Raw genomic sequence first — 21,104 nt, forward strand, 5'->3', positions numbered from 1 at the left:
TCAACACATTAAGCACACTATGCATCAACACATTAAGCACTCCAAAGCTCTGTTTACAAAGAAATCACTAAACAATTGTGTTGGTATCTCAATTTTATTGTGTGTATATGAAAACACAAAAAAAAAAAAAAGTGCGCTTGTAAGTTTCTCTACAAACCACACACAAATTGAAAACTACTACATGGCTGACAAAACTGATCACAGAAAAAGCAGTTTGATGAACAAAACTTGCATAATCCTAAATAAAAATGAAGCACACAAGGGGTACTTATCTAAATCTAAGGTAATCCTACCTTAAAGATTACACACAGCAGTGGCATTGTGCTGCTAAATCTGTGTATTCAACTAGCCTATTCTAATCAGATGATTTTCTTCAGGGGCATACTTCAAACTGCAACACTAAATAGCCCACATCTTCTAGTCAGCTCTCTTGGGACTGTCCTTCCCACCTGCACTCCTGGAACGAGAGCGGCTGGAAGACAAACAGAAAGAGGAGGATTTGAACGTGTTGATGTTAAGGCACTGTGAGGGACACTGGAATTGGGACATTTCCAGACTTTTGAACAGCAGTGTTGGCAAGTGCGGATCCTTTGGGGTCCTTGGGAGGTGAATCACCCAAAGCATCAAAAGATTCAATCCCAATTACATTTTATTTACATAGTTCCAAAACAATACAATTGGGGCAGTATATCCACAGAACACAAAGGAGACTACATAAAAGTAATAAATAACGTTGGTTTAAAAGTAGATGATATTAATTCTATTAACATTGAATGGCAACTTGATATGCTAATGCTATATAGTCAAAAAGCTAAAACTACTTCAACAACTATCACAACAGGAAATTCAACCAAGCCGTGGTATAATTCATTCCGGCATGTACGTTGTTTGAGCAGGATATCACACCAATTTACATTCAGTCATGTGACAACAAAATGAGGTCTCCATATGTGTGTCTGAACAATTTTTTCTCCCTTCCTTGTTATCTATCTATCTCTCTGCCAGGTGGCGTGTGACTGACAACACAGAGGGTTGATCTGCAAACAGTGGCTATTGGGGAAACACATCAACAGTACGAAGGGAAACCCTGTGAAAAGTTCTGATGTTCACAAGTTGCTTTATCACCGGAGATAGTTGCTCGTTTGTGTGCTTGCTTGCCACTGCTATGTCTGCCTAACATTTCCACGTAACGGCATTCTTTTTTAACACCCATTTATTTTACAGTCACACTGAATGCAACTTTTGGGGGGGGGGGGGGGGGGGGGGGGGATTGACACAATCAGAGGCATGTTAAATAATTTGGTCACAAAATGTGACTGCTCACTGGTAGTCTGGACCCCTGGTTAAGTAGTGAAAATAGGCAATCAACCTTCACTAGAAGATGAAAAAAAATAAAAAATACATACCTGCTTCTGGAATGAGAGCTGGACCTTGATCGGGATCCTGCCCTAGACCTGGGTCGGGATCCTCCTCTAGACCTCGGTCGGGATCCTGCTCTAGACCTGGGCCGGGATCCTGCTCTAGACCTGGGCCGGGATCCTCCTCTAGACCTGGGCCGGGATCCTCCTCTAGACCTGGGCCGGGATCCTGCTCTAGACCTGGGTGAGAGAGTGATAAAAGTACATGCAAGTTTACCTCTAATCTAACCTCATCAAGGCTACAGTTGTATGCAAGTTTGGGCACATGCTGGTCATTTTTTTTTTAAGTGAAAAGCAGTGAATACACCACTACAGACTTGACTACTGCACTGCCTCCAACTGATACATATAACTATAAACGATGTCATTTCCACAGGGGTGCCCAAACAGTGTTCAGTAGCTCTAGTCTGTCCAGGGGTGTGGAGAATAGCAGCGCTGTAGTAGAACATACCTGGACCTTTTAGGTGAAGGATACCTGGAGCGCCTGGGGGAAGCGTTGCGTTGGGAGAAAGACCTGGACCTGAAGCACACAAACACACAAACAGTCATGTTCAGCTCATCCACACACGCGCGCGTTACCTGGAGTATCTCCACTTTTAACTTTAGTTTTCAGATTTAGGAATAACAGTTGCTACATCAATGGAACTAGTTTGCTTGCGTGCCACATCCATGTCTGCCTAGCATTTCTCCAGTGACGTTAAGGCAGCTGTTCTTTTAAAAAACCTGTTTACTTAGCAGTTCTTCTCAGTGCACCCTTTGAAAAAAAAAAATAAAAAATGGTTGCACCTTAAATAAATTTGGTTGCAGAATGTGACTAATCACTCACAGTCTGGAGCCCTGAAATTGCTGTGAAGTCCTTATAAAATGTCTTATGGTCACAAAATTCCCATCGAGCTCCTATTCCGTAAACCACCATTACAGCATGCGAAATCTCATGCAGGCTTTGTAACTGATGCATTGTGGGTTTTTTTTTAGGAACCACTCTATCTACAAACTAGATGTGCTTTTACTTGGCCACTTTTACACATTCCAAAATTTCAATGATCCTTTAACACCTGCTGAAAAGGTGGAATCATGCCAACTTTGACGTGCTCTGCGCATTCTCCTTGGACCCTGATGACTAGATTGTATTGTGAGCCTTTTATCAAGACACAAATGAGAGTCAGCAAGTCATCATCTCATGTTGTATTTCACTCACCTTCCACTTCGACTGCGGCTTCTTGAGTTGGAACCTCCGGAGTATCTCCTTCCACGAGAGCGTGAGTGCGAGCGAGATCGGGACCTAAGCATGTCCATCCAAAGAGAGGGGAGAGAACGGCGATCAGACCACACCCAGCACAACCACCTCCACCAGACACACACTGGCTCAGCCTGCCCCTGTCTGCTCAAACCGCATCAACTCCCCTCATACATAGTACTGCCACTGCTCTCAGAAGAGAGGACTTTTAAAATCGTTTCAGCTTTACTCATCTAGTAAGAGCATTCACAGCAACCAAGGCTAACTTTCTGTGCTAAATGTCTAACTGCTTAAAACACTAATTCAACTACAAAGAGAAGTAATCTTGACAAAATATTTATATCTGACTTTAGAAATGAAGTAAGGATTAAGAAAAGAAGATACATTTAATTGGTATTTGAAATAAACCTTGCAAGTTTGCAGGGGAGCCCTTCTTTGCGCCAAAGGAGATCTAGCCGTTCTAGACGTATCTATCAGCCGACCTCGGGGATCTAGTCGTGATCTTCTGAATTCTAACGATGATCAAACTGACAGCCAAATTGCTTGATTGAGACTTGATAGACTTGATTGAGGTGCATGGCGATTTGTCTAGGTGACGATTGGACTGCGGTCCACCGGGTCTTGCAGCTCTGCTTACAAAACCGTAGGGGCCCAAATTGAAAACCAAAATTTACTGGGGCTGATGAGCTGGTCTGGTGCAGGGCGCTTTCTGAACGGGTAAGGTGCCACTATCAGTAGCAGGCTCCACAGAGGAGGGAGTCAAGCTGAACAGAGCTCTGGTCATAGGGACAACCCATAGTCTGGAATTTGCTAGATGCCTCGTAATCGTAAAGGATCGCGACATTCTGAATCAAACGATGACCTGAAAGGTTTTGGACCATGGTGAGTCATTCAAAAATGTCAGTTGCATAGTAAAACATTTCAGTAGCACATTTTTGCAAAAAAAAAAAAAAAAAAAAAAACTTAAAGTAGGGGAAGTACAGATAAGAATGGGAACAATACCAAGAAAGAAAAAAACATTCTCTGTTTATCATTAGTAACAACATCTAGTGAGTTCAAAATAAAACTGGGATTTTGCATCAGATTCACTCGGACGAGTTTATTTGAACCATCCAGGATTTTGATGGGATTACCTGCTTCGACGCCGACGGCCGTGACGTTGACAATCATAGGCATAGTGCCCCTTCTCACCACACTCATAGCAACGGTCAGCAGGGTCAAAGGCCCGGCGGGTGGGTGGCCGATCATAGCGCGACCGGCGGGGCATCCCAGTGGACAGCTCCACACGCACTCTAGATCCACAGAGTACCCTGACAGGGAAACACAACACAAGGCATTCATATCAACAACAACAACAACTTTAGCATTTCGCATCAAGTACTTCACAGCGGGCACCAATTGCATGAAAGAATAACAATATTTTTTAAAAAATTACAATAAATACATTTATGGTTGTGGTTATAGTTTTTAGCAGACGCTTTTGTCCAAACCGAATTCATCATCATCCTTTACGCCTATGAACATAAAATAGTCAAGAGAAGATAAAGTTCCTGTTTGATAGATATGACTGGAACCAACTCACTGTTTCAGGGGATTGAGTTATCTACTGTATCAAATAGGGAACTGCGATGTAGCAGCATTAGAACTGAGCATTCACAGTATTGCTATATGTGTATGTGTGTGAGGGTTGCCAAGGGAACATGATCTAATTACTACACAGTATTGCTATATGTGTATGTGTGTGAGGGTTGCCAAGGGAACATGATCTAATTACTGTCGAAGCGTCCTTGAGCAAGACACTGAACCCCTAATTGCTCCTGATGTGCAGTGTGCCATCAGTATAAAATATAAAATGTGCATACCTTGTAAGTCGCTTTGGATAAAAGCGTCTGCTAAATGACTAAATGTAAATGACTACACAGTATTGCTATATGTGTATGAGGGTTGCCAAGGGAACATGATGCACCATCCACTTACTTGCCATCCAGGCTGCGGACAGCATCTTCGGCATCCCGGGTGTCTTCAAACTCCACGAAGGCAAACCCTGGGGGGTTCCTGGCAATCCACACCGTTCTCAATGGTCCATAATATCCAAACGCTCGCTCTAGCTCTCCTTTCCCTGCACCCGTGCCCAGGTTACCCACATAGACCTTAGTCTCTGTAAGAAACACATACAATAGTCAATGCAACTTTTTTGTTCATGCCACTCACTTAATACATTACATTTAGCAGACGCTTTTATCCAAAGCTACGAGCAATAAAGACCTAGTGTAACAATAAATACTACTTTACATGAGGAATGAAAAGTGAAGGAATGTAATGACTGTAGGTGCGAGTTAAGTACTAGCATTAGAGGAAAGATAAGGAGAGGTAGAGGAAGTGCAAGTTAGGAAAGGAGGTGCTCTTTGAAGAGTTGGGTCTTCAAGAGCTTCTAAACTATTAAATTACAACCTGAATGCAAATCAACAAACCCCTGGCACTTGTAAATATATTAACTCTACGATAAATAAATAACGAAATTAGTTAAATAAATACATCAAATTATCTATTTCACTCAAGTTATTCCAATCTCTGACATGAACGAAACCAACGCTTGAGGATTGACATATTTGAAGACATCAGAGGGCGAGAACACGCACGCGCGCGCGCACTCCCACTCAATCATACAAACAAGGAAATAAGTCCAACAAAGGGCGGGCTCGCTACAATACGATTCAAACTAGGAAAAATAGTAATATAAGGTCAACGTACATCAGAGGCTATATACAGGTTAGACGACAGATGTTGCCGCGGGAATCTATATTGATTTCAGAGTTTGTGAATGCACGTTTTTGAGAAATGTCGAAAGTTCCCTAAATTGGATTTATAGAATTTACCGGCGTTTTGAACGCAACCATAAGACAACTTCACACAAGCAATAGCACTATTTTTTTTTAAAGCAAATAAATAAAGATGTGTATTCATATCCCAACTTATTTGTGTGAGTAAATCGGCGTTCCAGCTTAGCTTAAACGTGGTCATGATTTCCTGTATTTTACCGCAACTGACCAAATGTGCGTGTTAGCTAACTTAGCTAGCTAACGCAATATATGGATTACTTCTCACCATTTCACAAACTGCATGTAGTTTAGCTACGTTGAAACATAGATAGAAGATATCCAAGTAATTACAAGAGCATGCTAGCTATAGTTAGCATACTTCCGAAGCCACCACACTCCGCCGCCATAACACATTCGCACTCTATACGAGACTATACGACATCTTCGTTTGTTTTATAGGTAAAGTTACTTGGCATTACGAATTACTATTTGAAACAGGCCTACTTAACAACACAGTACGTTTCATAGTTTCATATTTCAGTAAGGTACATGCTGAGAGTTAAGAATTAACTTACCACCACCCCGGTCGTATCTTGACATGGCGCAACGTAATGTAATTTCACAAGATCATTAGCCAGATAACGTAACTTAACATTAATAGTGAATATCTTCAAAACCGACTATTCTTTTTTCAACTTCCTCATGGACGAACGTTATGCCATTACACCAAATATATTTAACAACACTAGACTGCACATGCGCCAATGTACTGATCTTCTTCTTCTTCTCCTTCTTCTTTATGTTTAACAGCGATTGGCTTCCATTTGGAGCAGTGTCGCCCCCAACCGAAATGTAAGGAGGCGGAACTGTTGGCATTCCACAAACCGAGAATCGAATGCAATGGCCCAAAGCATTAATATGCATACACATGAAAGTCATGTAAAATAAACAAATAGTTAATTTTAAGTATTTATGGTCAGTATTATTTGTAATTACATTTAAACTCTTCAAGTATAAATCAGGAATTAGTATTTTCATAGTAATACAAGGACTTTGGCAGTGCCTATAATAAAATATAATAGAATACAATATAACATAATATAGGGCTGAATATAAATAATCTGATCTGAGTTTATCTGGCTAGTGTAAGGCATTTCGACATTGGAAATGTGTCATTTAAAATGGAAAGAGTGGAAAACATGTTGCAAAATGATCTGTGATAACGTGAAATAACAGCATTAAAATTAGGCTTGTGTTATATTTCATGGAAATCTTGGCCTACAAGCCGGATAAATGATACCAGAGTTCCCTACGCGCTGCTGGCTCCATCTCAATCAGTATAGGCTCCTATTAGAACCCAATCATGACTCCAAATACCACAGGGACATTACCAAGATGGCAGCTGAGTGGCGATACTTGCCTGTAAGCTTTGACTGTTTCTTTCAAATGCATGGATGTTGTACTCATGGGTTGTTGTACTCATGCATGTGAAAGAAACAGTCAAAGATTACAGGCAAGTCTCGCCACTCACCAGCCATCTTTGTAATGTCCCTGAGTGGTTATTTCAGGCTGACAAGATATGATTACTTCAGTTTGCTATTGTGGTTGAAAACAACCGAAGGAGCATTGACAGAGATAGGCCTATTTTCATGTAATATAGGCTATTTAGTTTATGTAACTTTTTCGTACATCTACATTTTCAAACAGTGAAGGAAACCCTGTCTTTGCAATTCATTTTGATCAAAGTCTGTTGAAATAAAAGTGATTGTGATATCTCACACGTGGCTTTGACCTAAAAGTGAACATATATCCCACTACGTGGCTATTTGACCAAAAATTGTGAGATATACATCATGTAAATCATGTGTGAAAAGGTGTGCTTGTGAATATGAAGCTGTTTCTCCTCCTTCTTTGCCAACCAAAGACTTCTCCAGGATGTAAAGTAGTGCTGGTTCTGACACAGGCACACCTTTGGTCTTACTTTCACAGACGCATAGCCCAACAGTTGTTTGCAGGCCAAATCTAAGATTCATGTGGAGAGGAAGGCCATTTTGTCATATGCTGCAGAGCTCCTGTAAAAGCCTCACTGACAACCGTATTGTCCTACCAGAGAGCAGAGGCAGACCCAGTATGGGAAAGCCCTGTTCCTGTACCCAGCTGAGGTTCTGGCATCAGTTCAAACAGAGACCTTGAGAGTGGGAGATCCCACACCATCTCACCCTCGGCAGAGAGCCACCTAACAGGCCCAATAGTGACTGCATGCAGGGGTGTCCAGGTGGAACACCACACCACGTCCCTACATGCAGTCAATGAGGGCTTCACACCCCCGCCATGGGCGGAGGGGTATCTATTCCTGTAGATTAAGGATGAGCAGCAATAACTTATAGGGAAGGCATCTTACATTGGGTGAAGCTATTCATTGTAGAGGTATATCCCAAACAACCAATTGGTATAATGACATGAAAAACACACCTCAGCTTCATCTTAACAATTTAACACCATTAAAACCTAGTCATCTAGCATCTCAATATAATTACTATATATATTATTATAGTATTAATATATCAGGCCCCTATCTAAATGAATGGGGAGAGAGCCATAACTACTCTCAATGGTCACCGTGCATGTGGCATCCTGAGCCTTTCAAGTGTGTGGCCTAGTGACCTTGATAGGCCGCATTGACATGCATTAATATTGCAAAAGTTGTTAGGCTGAGAAAACTAAAAATTGTACCCCCTTAATAGAGAGGTCAAATTTCTTTAATAACTATTTCAGAATCTTGTTCTACACAATAAAGACATTTGACCCATTAATTGAGGGAGTACAATTTTTGTAAAGCCTGTCCTGTTTCTTAGTTCGTCTTCGTTGTGTTGTCATTTGTTCTTCTGTTTTGAGTTGTGTTTGTTTACCCTGGTCTCCTCGTGTCAGACTCATCACACACTCACGCCCTCACACCTTCACACCCTGCCCTTGTGTGCGCCCCGCCTTGTTGATTGTCTGCCCCGCCCTGAACTTAACTAACTGAAAGAGAAATGAAGTGTTGATTCAACACATTTTCTTCATGTGGACATCTTGAAACCATCACATGACCTGCCCCTTCTTGTAATCATGTGCATAGAGTAGTGCCACTGTAGGAACTGAGTATAAAACTAGAATTTGATGCCTCAGCATATGTATTTTTTCCTTAAAATATACTGTAGCTTTTAACTTGGATGTACTTGTAAATGTAACATGGACATGTGTGTCAACTATTTAACTTGTTTGTATTACACAACCAAGACAAATTCCTTGTAAGTGACAACCTAAAGAAACCCATTTATGATTCTGACTAACTATCACTGAAGTGGGTGAAATGGGTGATTTCATTTAAAAGTCCTGCAAAAAAAAAAAAAGTTTAAAGGAAGAAAGTGAGAATAATAAAATAAACCACTGATTAAACATCAAATGGCTAATACTTCACAAATAAAGCATTTTAAGAAATGAATAATAAAATATGGTTACAATGTGTGTTTTGTTGTAGAAATGTTAAAGATTCTTAATATATAAAATAAATATGAAAACTATTCTATTAAAAAAAGAAAGAAAAGACACCTATTCTACACTCATGTTTATGTTCATTCTCATGTTTAATATGATTTTTAAAAGTTACTGTTCTCAAAGACAACAACAGATTGTCCTTTTTACACTCAAGCTTTTGCACAGATTAAACAAACAAGATACAATATGTTTACTAGTGAGCTTTGGAGGTACTGAGAGGTGGACTACAGCTAAGAAAAGCGATTGTGGGAGGTGAATTTGAGTCAAAAATTGTCCTCCTTCTCAGTCATAACTCAGCCAAATCTTAATTCACTAACATGAAAATATGTATCATTCAGTGTGATGAAACACCCCGAGGATGAAGATACTAACCTCGGACAGGCAGCAGTCCGATTTAAAAAAAAATGTTCGTGACATTTCACATTGACCGGAAGTCTTATTGCCGCTTGAAAAAAATCTTCTTTCCGCTTCCGTAACGGAACGTTCTTATTGCCATTAGCTGAACACTGCTCTCAGGGAAAACCAATCGCTTTTGAGCGTTATTGAGCGGTCTCTGAGCGTTATCTTTGTACAGGTATGCATGGATGGTGTGAACGCAAACCACCGGAGTGGTCAACTTATTTGTCTAAACTGGTGAAAGTGACAGCGCACAGCAATCAACAATATGAAGGTTGGGTTTTTACGGTGGATCCAGTCTCAGCAAGGTGGGTCCCTCATGCGCGATCTTCCAAGGTATATTTTCCAGTCTAGTGCAGTCCGAATAACCGAATTATGAACTCAACTACTTTAACAAGTCTTCACTCCTTGCATAAGTAGCCTAGGCTATCCACCCCCTATTTGATAGATCCCCTTTTCTGCAATATCAGCCTTAAGTCTTGTAGTAACTATGTCGATGGCGGCAATTATTTACATTACGGGTAAATAGGGATAGCACAGTGTCTGTAGTGTCATGATTGGGGGAGAATGAATGCATGACAGTGTGGTGGGGATGGGTAGGCGTAGGCAGAGGGTTTCTGCAAGTAGATCAGGTGGAGAGACTACAGCAGCATCCCACAGCAGAGACAGTCTAGACTAGGAGGTGAAGAAAAGAGACAAAGTACAAGTACTTAATGGTTATGGTGATGTGGAACAATGTTTTCACAGTCATCAGCATTAGAAGGCAAAGGTCACGCTATAAGAGATAGAAAATGTGTACATAAACACCAATTTGATAAACAGATACATTTAGGTAAACAATTAACAGTAGGTAGTATAGCCATTTCATCAGTATTAATGCCTAACGTGATGGAGAGGGAGGGGTTTTCTGGCATGGTGTGTGTACATTTAGTTTATGTTTAGTTTCAAAACTCAACAAATGTTGAGTTATGATTGTCTGACATGGTGTATGATAATTTTTATTTAGCAAGGATAGCAAGGGTGGCAGGATACAACAACAGTGCATAACCGCCGCAGCTGCAGAACGTACCGCATGCTGTACCGGGGATCTGTAAAGGTCCTACGCAGGGCCTGCAAGCATAACCTCAGTTTTCTTTTCTGTAACCATCACCTATGTTTCAATGGCACATTATGTCAGTTAATCCTGTGGGGCAATGGGGCTCTAAGACCTACAGACAGATCTGAGGACAGTCTCCCTTCCAGAGGCCACTGAAAACACTTTTGTGTCAGTTTCCACAAGAACCAGGCCAGCTTTTGTAGCCCATCTGCTTGTATTTATAGATTCTACTTTTGAGGGCGTTGCAGATTATGAATTACAACTGCAAATATCAAGAGCTGTTTTGTGTGCTCATTTCTTCATCTCCTACGAAGTCCTCCTATGAAGTGTTTTAATTTGGATTGAAAACATCTATATTCAGAAGTTGCATACAAACATTTTGACACAAGACCCTTCTGTTTATGTCTGTTTGCTTGACATGTCTTAATGTGTAAACTCAGGTACTGGGGAAATCCCCTTAAGTTCACCTCTAGTGTAATTTTGTCAGCTAATTTGTTCATGTGCAACATTCTGGTAGTAAAGAATGTTGTGCTTGATAAGTTTACAAGCACTAGCAAAACATTTCGCTACACATATTTCACCATCTATATCAACAGCTCACTACTTTCCACCATACACTTAGCCTTTCCAACACGTCAGAGTTATTATATTATATATAGTTCAGGTAAGTGTCTATAGAACACGCATGGTAGGTTCACAAGATATTGTCTGTTTACCATAATGAAGGGCAACCTACTGATGTAAACATCTTGTGTTCCCCTGCCCAGCATGGTGTTAGTGACACTTCCAGAGGGGGATCGGGCTCATGTCCGAGTGGTCCTAGGCCATGCTGTGGAGTCCGTGGAGGTCCTTCAGGAGGAAAACAAAGGCAACACCTTGCGCTTGGCCTCTCTCTTCTTAGCCCATGGAGCTGAGGCCCTCAGCCCAGAGGAACTCAAGAAGCGCAGACAGAGTCTTCGTCAATGGATCGAGAAGAACCACATCCCTGTGAAGGAGGAAGGAGAGATGCTGAGGGTGGCCAATGTTCTGACCATCAGCAGCCCCTACGGTGTGGACGACTGCAGCAGCTCCAATGAGATCATTCTGTCCAGAGTGCAAAGCCTGGTGCAGAGCAACCCTGAACACAAACATTGAGATGTCTCCCAAGAACAATTTCAACACTGGAACCCTGGACATATGGAAAACTGCATTCATGGAATATATTTGAAGGTATGCTTGGGCAGTGAAGGTGACATGAACCATATTTCCTACAATCTGAATGTTTGGAGACTGGTAGTTTCATATTGTCCTTAAAATAAAGTTTGAATTGAGATGGATTAAAAAATTGAGGCATTTTCCTTCTTCCAAAAGACAACTGTCCTGATAATCCAAATGAGAGATCTTGTTAGCATAGAGTGATTTCAAACAAACTAGATAGTACAGAGAGTATATGATGCTTTAAGCTGATTTCTGAACATTTCAAGAAGTAGTAAGGGGTTTTGGTCTAAAACTAGTGAGCCAGCTACCTCCAAGGCATGAAAAAAGCCTTGCAAACACCACTATGAGCCCACGGATAAGAGCTTGTTAACATGCTAACACCAGTATGAGCCCACGGATAAGAGCTTGTTAACATGCTAACAGGTGTTTTTTGCCAATATAGTTGATGATGTGCTGTAAAAGCCTTTATATTTCCACGGGGTGTTCCATCCAAGACCCCCAAATTTTAGTGCATAGCCTGGTGTAATTGTTTATTCACATGACCTTATACCATGAAAATGAATTGGAAGATGTGTTGCTTTAAATGTCTATACACAGAGATCATCCAGGAGGGGGAACCAGCACCCTTTACGTGGAAGGAAAAAAGGGGTCCTATAGTGCCTTATAGCCAGAAGCAAAGTGTGTATATACTGGCAATAGTTACAGAAAGTAACAACAAGTTTTAACCTCACTTGTCAAGCTCACCTTGGAAGAGTTCATTTTAATTCCAACACAAAGTTGAATGATTTGACAACTTAGATTTTCAGTAAATGATACAAACCTTTACACGTCTGGTTAGATGCAAACTGCATTCCATTTGTTTTGTGCCTGTACTCTGCACAAAGAATAAAGTTGAGTCTAATCTAAAGGTGCCGTCTCAATCAACTGCACCTCCTCCCTCTGTGGATCAATAGTGCTCCAGCACATCAACGTGTTGGTTGGTTAGACTGTTGTGTACGGCTCAGCCACCACGTGTCCACGTCACAGAGCCTGGACTGTGTTCAAACACGGAAGTTTGTGACGTGCACATAGAAAGGACAGCTAGAGGACCTGTACCTTTAAAACACGGGATGTTATTGAGTCAATTTACTGTACTGAGAATTTTTTTTTTCAAACAAGGGGTGTTAAAAGAGGAAAGATCAGTTGCAGTCAGAGATTACACTCTATGTGGAGCCGAGTGAAAGAAACTTTTATTCCCTTGTTTAAAGAAGCAATCAGTTTTACATACGTTTGGGCAAAACAAATGATTTCTCAGAAAAAAAAGGTTCTAACAAAAATCTTTTCCTGTGTTTCTTAAGTGGATATCAAAGTACCTCTTTGGTGTGAAAGGGTACCTTAAACTGCGGAACCGCACAAGAACAGAACTGCTAGTCTAGAACTGGAACGAATCTGTGAGGCCCAGAACACCACTAGATTCCCAGTCCCTTTTTCTTTTCTGTAACTCCAAAGTTCATGTAATGATGGCTCCCAAAGTGAACTCAGTCAGTGGTCACCAGTGTCCAATACTGACGCAACTTCAGTGTTTTTCTATGGTCACCGTTTTTTTATTGTGCATTCACTTTTTTTAATTCAATTTTTTTGTTTGTTTTATATATGTAAAAAAAAAACATATATGTTGTATTTAGTTCCTTGCATCTCAGAAGTGTTGGTGTAACCTGGTGATATAGTATTTCCCCAATTAGCTTCTTTTTCTGAGCGTGCTTGTGCTAGCGGTGGGCGGGGTGGGTGGGGATGGTGTTGCTGAAATCAAGCCACATTAAAAACAAAACATACACTCACAAGTACATTATGGACAATAAAAAATACACACTATTCCCATGGATGTGGTGTAGAGCAATTTCTAATGGTTTGCAGTGTGAAAAAAGACAATCATAACTGCTCAAAGGTTGTGTGATCTGGCATTGAAGTCTTGTTTGTTTACGTAAGGCAAAATCCCACTCTGTTTTTCTGTCTCTTACATGTGGTCATGGGTTATGGAGACCGGCGGTCTTTAGTGTTTCTTCTCTTCCTCTCCATCCAAAGGTGGTCTCCAGAATCTAAGAGGGGTTGACATTCTCCAGGAGAGGGAAGCCATCCCGGGGGAATGAAGAGTGGGTTGGCTCCCTTTTATAGGTCTTGGGGGGGAGTTTGGGGATGGTCTGAGCAGTGCTCTGCCTGGGGGGCACGGGGGGTCCTGGGGGGCCCGCTACTGCTTCACAGTCTAGTGGGGTGGGGGCCAGCTGTTTGCGGGGGCCCAGTGCGGGGGAGGGCGTCTGCGGGGGGAGGGGGTTGAACGGGGAGTTGGGGGGGAAGAAGGTTTGGCCCGTGTCGGGTCCCGCCCGGCGGCCTTGAGGAGGGGGCTGCAGGTGCAGCGGGGAGCTGGAGAAGACGTCCGGCGTTCTGACGGGCTCCCTGGGGGGCAGCGTGGGGGGGCTGTCGGGGGCGTCGGACACGGAGGTGCGCTCAGGCAGGGAGTAGCGTGGAGAGTACACCTTAGTGGTGGGGTGCCGGGGGGGGACGGCTGGGGGGCTGTCCAAGTGCTTTGACATCATCTAAACAGGGGGGGATTAAACAAAAGTGAGAGATGAGTAACTGCTGTGGAGAGATCAACAAGGCCTAGGTATGCTGTATATAGATCAACAAGGCCTAGGTATGCTGTGGAGAGATCAACAAGGCCTAGGTATGCTGTATATAGATCAACAAGGCCTAGGTATGCTGTGGAGAGATCAACAAGGCCTAGGTATGCTGTGTAGAGATCAACAAGGCCTAGGTATGCTGTGGAGAGATCAACAAGGCCTAGGTATGCTGTGGAGAGATCAACAAGGCCTAGGTATGCTGTGGAGAGATCAACAAGGCCTAGGTATGCTGTGGAGAGATCAACAAGGCCTAGGTATGCTGTGGAGAGATCAACAAGGCCTAGGTATGCTGTGGAGAGATCAACAAGGCCTAGGTATGCTGTGGAGAGATCAACAAGGCCTAGGTATGCTGTGGAGAGATCAACAAGGCCTAGGTATGAAGCATGTACCTTTGAGGGAGACGACTCTGCGGGGGCGGACTCAGGACGTCTGCGGGGGGGAACAGGCGGGGGAACAGCAGCGTCTTCTGTACTCCGGTACACCATGGAGGAGACGGACGAGGATCCTGAAGAGACACGTTACATCCTGAGACTCATGCAAGTTTGAACACTCCCTCCATCTCTGTATTTCTTGCATAGTTTATGAAACCCACTGAGACCCACAGGCATGGAGGTAATGTTGCCATGGAGACACTGTTGCCATGGAGATAATGTTGCCATGTCAGCAGACACCAGTGGGGACAGATGTGGAGGTGTGAGTGCATGCAGGACAGAGGAACGAGACAGGGGAACACGAGGTGAAGCTCAAAGCAGGATGAGACACACACAGCAGACATGGATGTATGAACGGGATGGTGACATCAAGAGGGACAACTTGAGCAGCGCTACACACAGTCTCAGTAAAATGAAAAAAAACAATATCTGGGATTCTATCTGTCTCTGTGTGTGTGTGTGTGTGTGTGTGTGTGTGTGTGTGTGTGTGTGTGTGTGTGTGTGTGTGTGTAAGAGCTTGAGCCATGGGATAAGAGGCCGATACTAACGTGGGCCGTGGGGGAGAGAGACCGGGGCAAAGATGCTGTCGCAGTCTGGCCAGGTAGAGAGAGAAAGAAAGAAGAGCAACTAAGAAGGAGAGCAAGGATGCCAGCGGCCATCTTGGAGACAGAGAACACTCTCACTCAACTTTCAACAACACACCCCTCTGACTACAGAATCAACACACTTTAAGCCCACTTAACCATCTCTCATTAGTATCTGCTTCACCTTCACTGGACTCATGCTAGTTAGATGGCAAGTTAGTGCGAGTGATGACCTGGAAGGGAAAGTTAGTATAGTAGTGTGTACAGTTAGTATAGTAGTGTGTATAGTTAGTATAGTAGTGTGAACAGTTAGTATAGTAGTGTGTATAGTTAGTATAGTAGTGTGTATAGTTAGTATAGTAGTGTGAACAGTTAGTATAGTAGTGTGTATAGTTAGTATAGTAGTGTGAACAGTTAGTATAGTAGTGTGTATAGTTAGTATAGTAGTGTGTATAGTTAGTATAGTAGAGGGTCACATACTGGAATGGAAGGGGCTTGAGGGTCCTAGTGGCGAGTCGAAGACACTGCAGATGTCGGTGCTGCTGGAGGCTGCGGAGGCGGGTGGCGGGGTGAGGGGGGTGCGGGGGGAGTTGGGGGCGGAGGCTGCACCCTCCATCTCGCTGTCAGGGATGCGGCTGTAGCTGATCTTGCGCGGCTCGTTCTGGAGGGGCGTGGGGTGGCGCATGGTCCCCGGACGAACCGACGTGACCCGCGTACCGGGGGACTTCAGGGGGCAGTTGTACTTCTTGGGCTGAGGGCAGGGCAAAGGGCAGGGTGTGATACAGAGAAGAAGAAGAAAACTTGAGAAGGACCCTGAATGTCAGGCTTTTCAAATGCAGTCTGTGCTTCTGGTGTAAGGAGTCCGGCTGTTGAGCTCAGATATCAACCCCAGGCACCAATCAAATGACACCCCTCCCTCCCTCCCCCTCCCATGCTCCTGAGACATGTTGATTAGCTAGTGTTTATGGTTCAGTCTGAGACACCAGTTTGTTAGCGCGCCCACTGAACGGACAGCTACAGGACTGTGAGGACCCATTCACTGAATTTGACCGAAGTGCATTGGATTGGAATGGCGGACTCCACCTTTAATAGCCCTACTGTGTAATGTGGCTACAGCCTGTGGACAGTTACGCTAAACAAACAGTGTACTTTATAAAGACATGCCTTAGCAGTAAAACTTACAAATCGTGGCAGAGTGCGGGCATTGCGAGGCTCAATCTCTAGAGATTTGTTAAAGAGATAGTCAGTGAATTCCTTCTCCATTTTGTCCTCCATTGGATTGAGGTTTTCAAAGAATTTCTGCAACAAAACAAAACAGAGCACTTGCCTTAAGAAACGGTAAATCAGTGATGCCAGTGAAGATATGACTGCATACATCTCAAGTACTGCATTCTGGGTCCTTATGTAACTTAAAAGTTGAATAAGGTAAAACTCTAACTTAGAACATTTTTAAGAAGCTATTACAGTGCGGTATCCCCCTAGACCAGTAGCAGTGTGTCACTTTTGAGATTGAGGAAGCACCAACATGTATGTTGACGTGGGGAGGCAGTGTGGTGGGAGCATATTTAGCTTATGATAGAGGCTTGACCACCAATGTGCAGTAGTGCTGTCGTGACTGGTTTAATCTAGTCAGTTTCATGTTACAAGTATACATTTACCTCACAATATGAGACAGAAACCGTTTTAAAATACTATTCTAATATTATACTATTGTTCATTTCCTGCTGAGCTAGGTGTGTTTCTCATCAGCAATATTTGTCTGTGAAATGCGACAAAATAGCCTAGCCTGTAATGTTTGCAAATAAGCATCACGATTAAAAGACAGATTGTGCATGATGTCCTCATGTCCTCTTCAACAGTAGTGTGGTTAACTAGCCTCTTGAGCCATAGCCTTAGCATGAACTTGGTGAGGGAACCTTCTCCTACTCTCTGTTGCACACACAACTGCTGCCTTGTTAGATAGTGGCCTCTGTCACCTGTGTTTAAATGGGTAATGTCTGAGACATTCATCTGTAAAACACTTTGAGTGCGCTTTGAGTAGTAAGGCGCCATATAAATGCAGTCCATTTACCTTTTGTACTCCCGTTCCTTCATTCCAATTAGACATAATGTATCATGACCGTATAGATGTGTATTAGATGTGGATGTACTATTTTACTGACGCACATTTACAATAACAGATCATCATATCTTGGCTTCACTCTGGTTGAAATTCAGTTTACTAGCTACTGATGTCAGACAGTCATTATTACTACTAATACTACTACTACTACTACCACCAACACGAACTTTGACGTCTAAACATTTTCCCTTTTAAGGACCTGCAGAAACCCTGAGAATTCAAACAAATAAATGTTCCTTTGGAACCACTGTTCCACTGCAAAACATACAACACCTACACATATCAGAACCATCAAAGTGCCTGAATCTAGCCCCAGACTCCTGAGGGTTCAAAGCTGATCCCATCGCTTCAAATGGAATCGATGCCCATTTGGACACCTAGGATTGGAAATCCCCAGTGGACATGGCCAGTCCATATGCAAAGTGAACATTTACATTTACATTTAGTCATTTAGCCGACGCTTTTATCCAAAGCGACTTACATATGTGCGACTTACAATGTATACACATTTTACATTTACACTGATGGCACACTGCACATCAGGAGCAATTAGGGGTTCAGTGCCTTGCTCAAGGACACTTCGACAGGGAATCGAACTAGCAACCTTCTGATTACTAAACGACTTCTTTACCTCCTGTACCACTGAATGTGTGTCTGGCTCTACCAGCCTATAAACCTCTACATTCTCTACAGCAGGGCGAGAGTATCATCATCAACTAATCAAAGCTTCGAAGGAGCTGTGACACCAACAAACTGTACTGTGTATGGTATTGTGGACTGGCGTTCCTTCAAGAAGAATAGGACCGATGTAAAGAATGGTCACGCCTTACCCGTATATCATTCTCCACACGGAGACAGTAGGGCTGGTTCTGGTACTGTTGGATTTCTCCTGTGATCTCTGCCACTTTCCTTCGCTTGCTGAAGTTGATCAGCTCTTTACCGTGTCTCTTAAGGAAGTCAGGATTACCCTCCTCTGTTTTCAGGATGTTTGTCAGATAAATCCCTGGGATCAGAAAAAGAGATGACATCTGAGGACTTCTGAGACAATCTGAACCTAAATTACTATACAACTAGTTCATACTTGGACAAAAGGAGCTAGTCTAGCCAGATGGATGAAGAAATGTAACGTACCAAAGAAGGGCACACAGGGTGGGTTGATGGAGCGCAGTTTGGCCAGGTACTTCTTGTAATGATCTTCACTCAGTTCGTGGGCTTCCTCCAAGATCTTCCTCTGCCTGCTCGGGATTGTCTAGAGATGGTAACATTTACATTTAGTCATTTTGCAGACGCTTTTGTCCAAAGCGACGTACAAGGGAGAGAACAGTCAAGCTAAGAGCAATAAAAAAAAGCATGGTGTAACAATAAATACTACTTTACATGAGAATTAGAAAAACAACAACCTAGAAAAGAGGAAAAAGAAGTGCAGGAATGTAACTGCTGAAGTGCAAGTTAAGCGCTAGTCAGGTGCCAGTTAGGAGGGGAGGTGCTCTCTGAAGAGTTGGGTCTTCAAAAGCTTCTTGAAGGTAGAGAGGGACGCCCCTGCTCTGGTAGTACTAGGCAGTTCGTTCCACCAACGTGGAACGTGGTACAACGTGGTAAGTAATGGTTGTTAAGGGAAGCTGTCAAATGTGTATGTTTACTCCGCTGACAAGGCACCAGTAGAACTGTTATGGGTCATGTAATTGGTTCTGTGTACCGAGAGGAACTGACCTCAAACGTGTGGTCCAGCCTGTAGACTGGAGAGGAGTTCATGGCGCTGACCACCTCCAGCACACCGTTGAAGTTATTGAGTTCTTGGAAGACCTGCAGGATCTCAATGATGCGGGCCACCACCAGGCCACGCTCATCCAGGTTATCAGTCTCCACTATACACCTGGGAGAAGGCAGAGTTATCAGTGTCCACTATACACCTGGGAGAAGGCAGAGTTATCAGTCTCCACTATACACCTGGGAGAAGGCAGGGGTCAGCCATTAACACAGATTCCAGATCAGAGTTGACATCTACCGCCAAAAAGTGAGGAATGATTTTGAACACAACCAATTCATTTGGAAACAAGAGAGGGGCACTCGGGGAGAGTGATTCAGATCTGTTCCAATATGTAATGGGTTCTTCCCCGGCCCACACTACACCCCTTCACCAAGTTTCATGAAAATCAGCCTGGTAGTTTTACGTAATCCTGCTGACATAGACAGACAGACAGACAGACAGACAGACAGACAGACAGACAGCACCGAAAACACGACCTCCTTGGCGGAGGAAAAAACTAAAAAGTATTCCCAGGCAAATGAGACACAATGACCATGTAAACATTTTGAACTAAATTCTTACTTTTCAAACCACAGAGTGAGATTGGTGGTGTGGCGGATCATGCGCAGTAAGTTGGGCGAGTTCAACTCCTTGTCCTCTTTGGTCCACACGCTGCCCACCAGCTCCGACGGCTGGACAGACCTGTGAAGGAACACACAAACCATAGCATCATGACAATCCAAAACGTTTCTGCCAGGCTCTGTTGTCAAGCTCCTTTTCTTGATTGTACTATACACGGCCATTATAATAATAATAATAATAAAAAAAACTTTATTTATATAGCACCTTTCATGGAAAAGAATGCAGCTCAAAGTGCTTTACAGCAAATACATAATATGCACAAAGAAATGACATGCACATAAAAATAGACATCAAAGAAACATAACTCAGATATAGTGCAAAAAAATTAAATAATAATTATAATTCAAATTATAAAATTGAATACATAAAATGCATAGCATAAGATAGAAAATAAAACTGCAGAGATATATTTAATCTAACCCCTTAATATCACAAGTAGAGATTTTAATTAAATTAAATTAAATTAAATTAAATTAAATTAAATTAAAAGTATTTATATATATAAAGTGCGAGTTAAATATATAGCTAGTTAAAGGCTAATGTGAAGAGGTACGTTTTTAGTTTTCTTTTAAAGATGTTAAGCGAGCTGAACAGGTCACCTCCTATATACTGTATCTAAACAGGTCTCCAGCTCCTACATACTGTATCTAAACAGGTCCTCCTATATACTGTATCTAAACAGGTCCTCCTATATACTGTATCTAAACAGGTCCTCCTATATACTGTATCTAAACAGGTCTCCACCTATATACTGTATCTAAACAGGTCCTCCTATATACTGTATCTAAACAGGTCTCCACCTATATACTGTATCTAAACAGGTCTCCACCTATATACTGTATCTAAACAGGTCCTCCTATATACTGTATCTAAACAGGTCTCCACCTATATACTGTATCTAAACAGGTCTCCACCTATATACTGTATCTAAACAGGTCTCCACCTCCTATATACTGTATCTAAACAGGTCCTCCTATATACTGTATCTAAACAGGTCCTCCTATATACTGTATCTAAACAGGTCCTCCTATATACTGTATCTAAACACGTCCTCCTATATACTGTATCTAAACAGGTCCTCCTATATACTGTATCTAAACAGGTCTCCAGCTTCTATATACTGTATCTAAACAGGTCCTCCTATATACTGTATCTAAACAGGTCTCCACCTATATACTGTATCTAAACACGTCCTCCTATATACTGTATCTAAACAGGTCCTCC

General features: G+C 42.5%; 3 protein-coding genes and 1 long non-coding RNA gene across 6 annotated transcripts in view; 2 read left to right on the forward strand and 2 right to left on the reverse strand.

Moving 5' to 3' along the window:
- Positions 1–80: 80 nt before the first annotated feature.
- Positions 81–6,261, reverse strand: LOC105905798 (serine/arginine-rich splicing factor 7). Of its 2 annotated transcripts, none has more exons than XM_031563995.2 (7): positions 6,050–6,261; positions 4,633–4,813; positions 3,789–3,965; positions 2,617–2,700; positions 1,870–1,938; positions 1,407–1,502; positions 81–472 (listed from the first exon to the last, which is right to left on the reverse strand). In XM_031563995.2, the coding sequence occupies exons 1-7, from the start codon at positions 6,072–6,074 to the stop codon at positions 418–420; spliced, it is 687 nt and encodes a 228-aa protein (XP_031419855.1). In that variant the 5' UTR covers positions 6,075–6,261; the 3' UTR covers positions 81–417. The 2 variants fall into 2 exon arrangements, with proteins under 2 accessions (XP_031419855.1, XP_012689295.1); XM_012833841.3 differs by having other exon boundaries at positions 1,407–1,598.
- LOC122128902 lies at positions 5,125–6,440 on the forward strand. The gene is made up of 2 exons (XR_006151688.1): positions 5,125–5,424; positions 6,285–6,440. It is a non-coding gene; the product is annotated as an uncharacterized LOC122128902 (long non-coding RNA).
- A 3,039-nt stretch (positions 6,441–9,479) lies between these two features.
- gemin6 (gem (nuclear organelle) associated protein 6) lies at positions 9,480–11,827 on the forward strand. The gene is made up of 2 exons (XM_012833854.2): positions 9,480–9,715; positions 11,271–11,827. Exons 1-2 carry the CDS (start codon positions 9,588–9,590, stop codon positions 11,635–11,637), a joined length of 495 nt encoding a protein of 164 aa, XP_012689308.2. The 5' UTR covers positions 9,480–9,587; the 3' UTR covers positions 11,638–11,827.
- A 1,080-nt stretch (positions 11,828–12,907) lies between these two features.
- The window catches only part of LOC105905794 (son of sevenless homolog 1), a 36,642-nt gene continuing 28,445 nt past the window's right edge, over positions 12,908–21,104 (reverse strand). For both annotated transcript variants that reach the window (XM_031564126.2, XM_031564127.1), the window contains 8 exons: positions 19,821–19,940; positions 19,202–19,364; positions 18,623–18,740; positions 18,322–18,494; positions 16,552–16,668; positions 15,850–16,120; positions 14,744–14,859; positions 12,908–14,270 (listed from right to left, as the gene is read on the reverse strand). In XM_031564126.2, the coding sequence (XP_031419986.1) occupies positions 13,776–14,270; positions 14,744–14,859; positions 15,850–16,120; positions 16,552–16,668; positions 18,322–18,494; positions 18,623–18,740; positions 19,202–19,364; positions 19,821–19,940 (1,573 nt within the window). In that variant the 3' untranslated portion in view covers positions 12,908–13,775. The remainder of the gene's footprint in view (positions 14,271–14,743; positions 14,860–15,849; positions 16,121–16,551; positions 16,669–18,321; positions 18,495–18,622; positions 18,741–19,201; positions 19,365–19,820; positions 19,941–21,104) is intronic.

The sequence above is a fragment of the Clupea harengus genome, chromosome 26 (genome assembly GCF_900700415.2).
Source record: "Clupea harengus chromosome 26, Ch_v2.0.2, whole genome shotgun sequence".
Lineage (NCBI taxonomy): Eukaryota > Metazoa > Chordata > Actinopteri > Clupeiformes > Clupeidae > Clupea > Clupea harengus.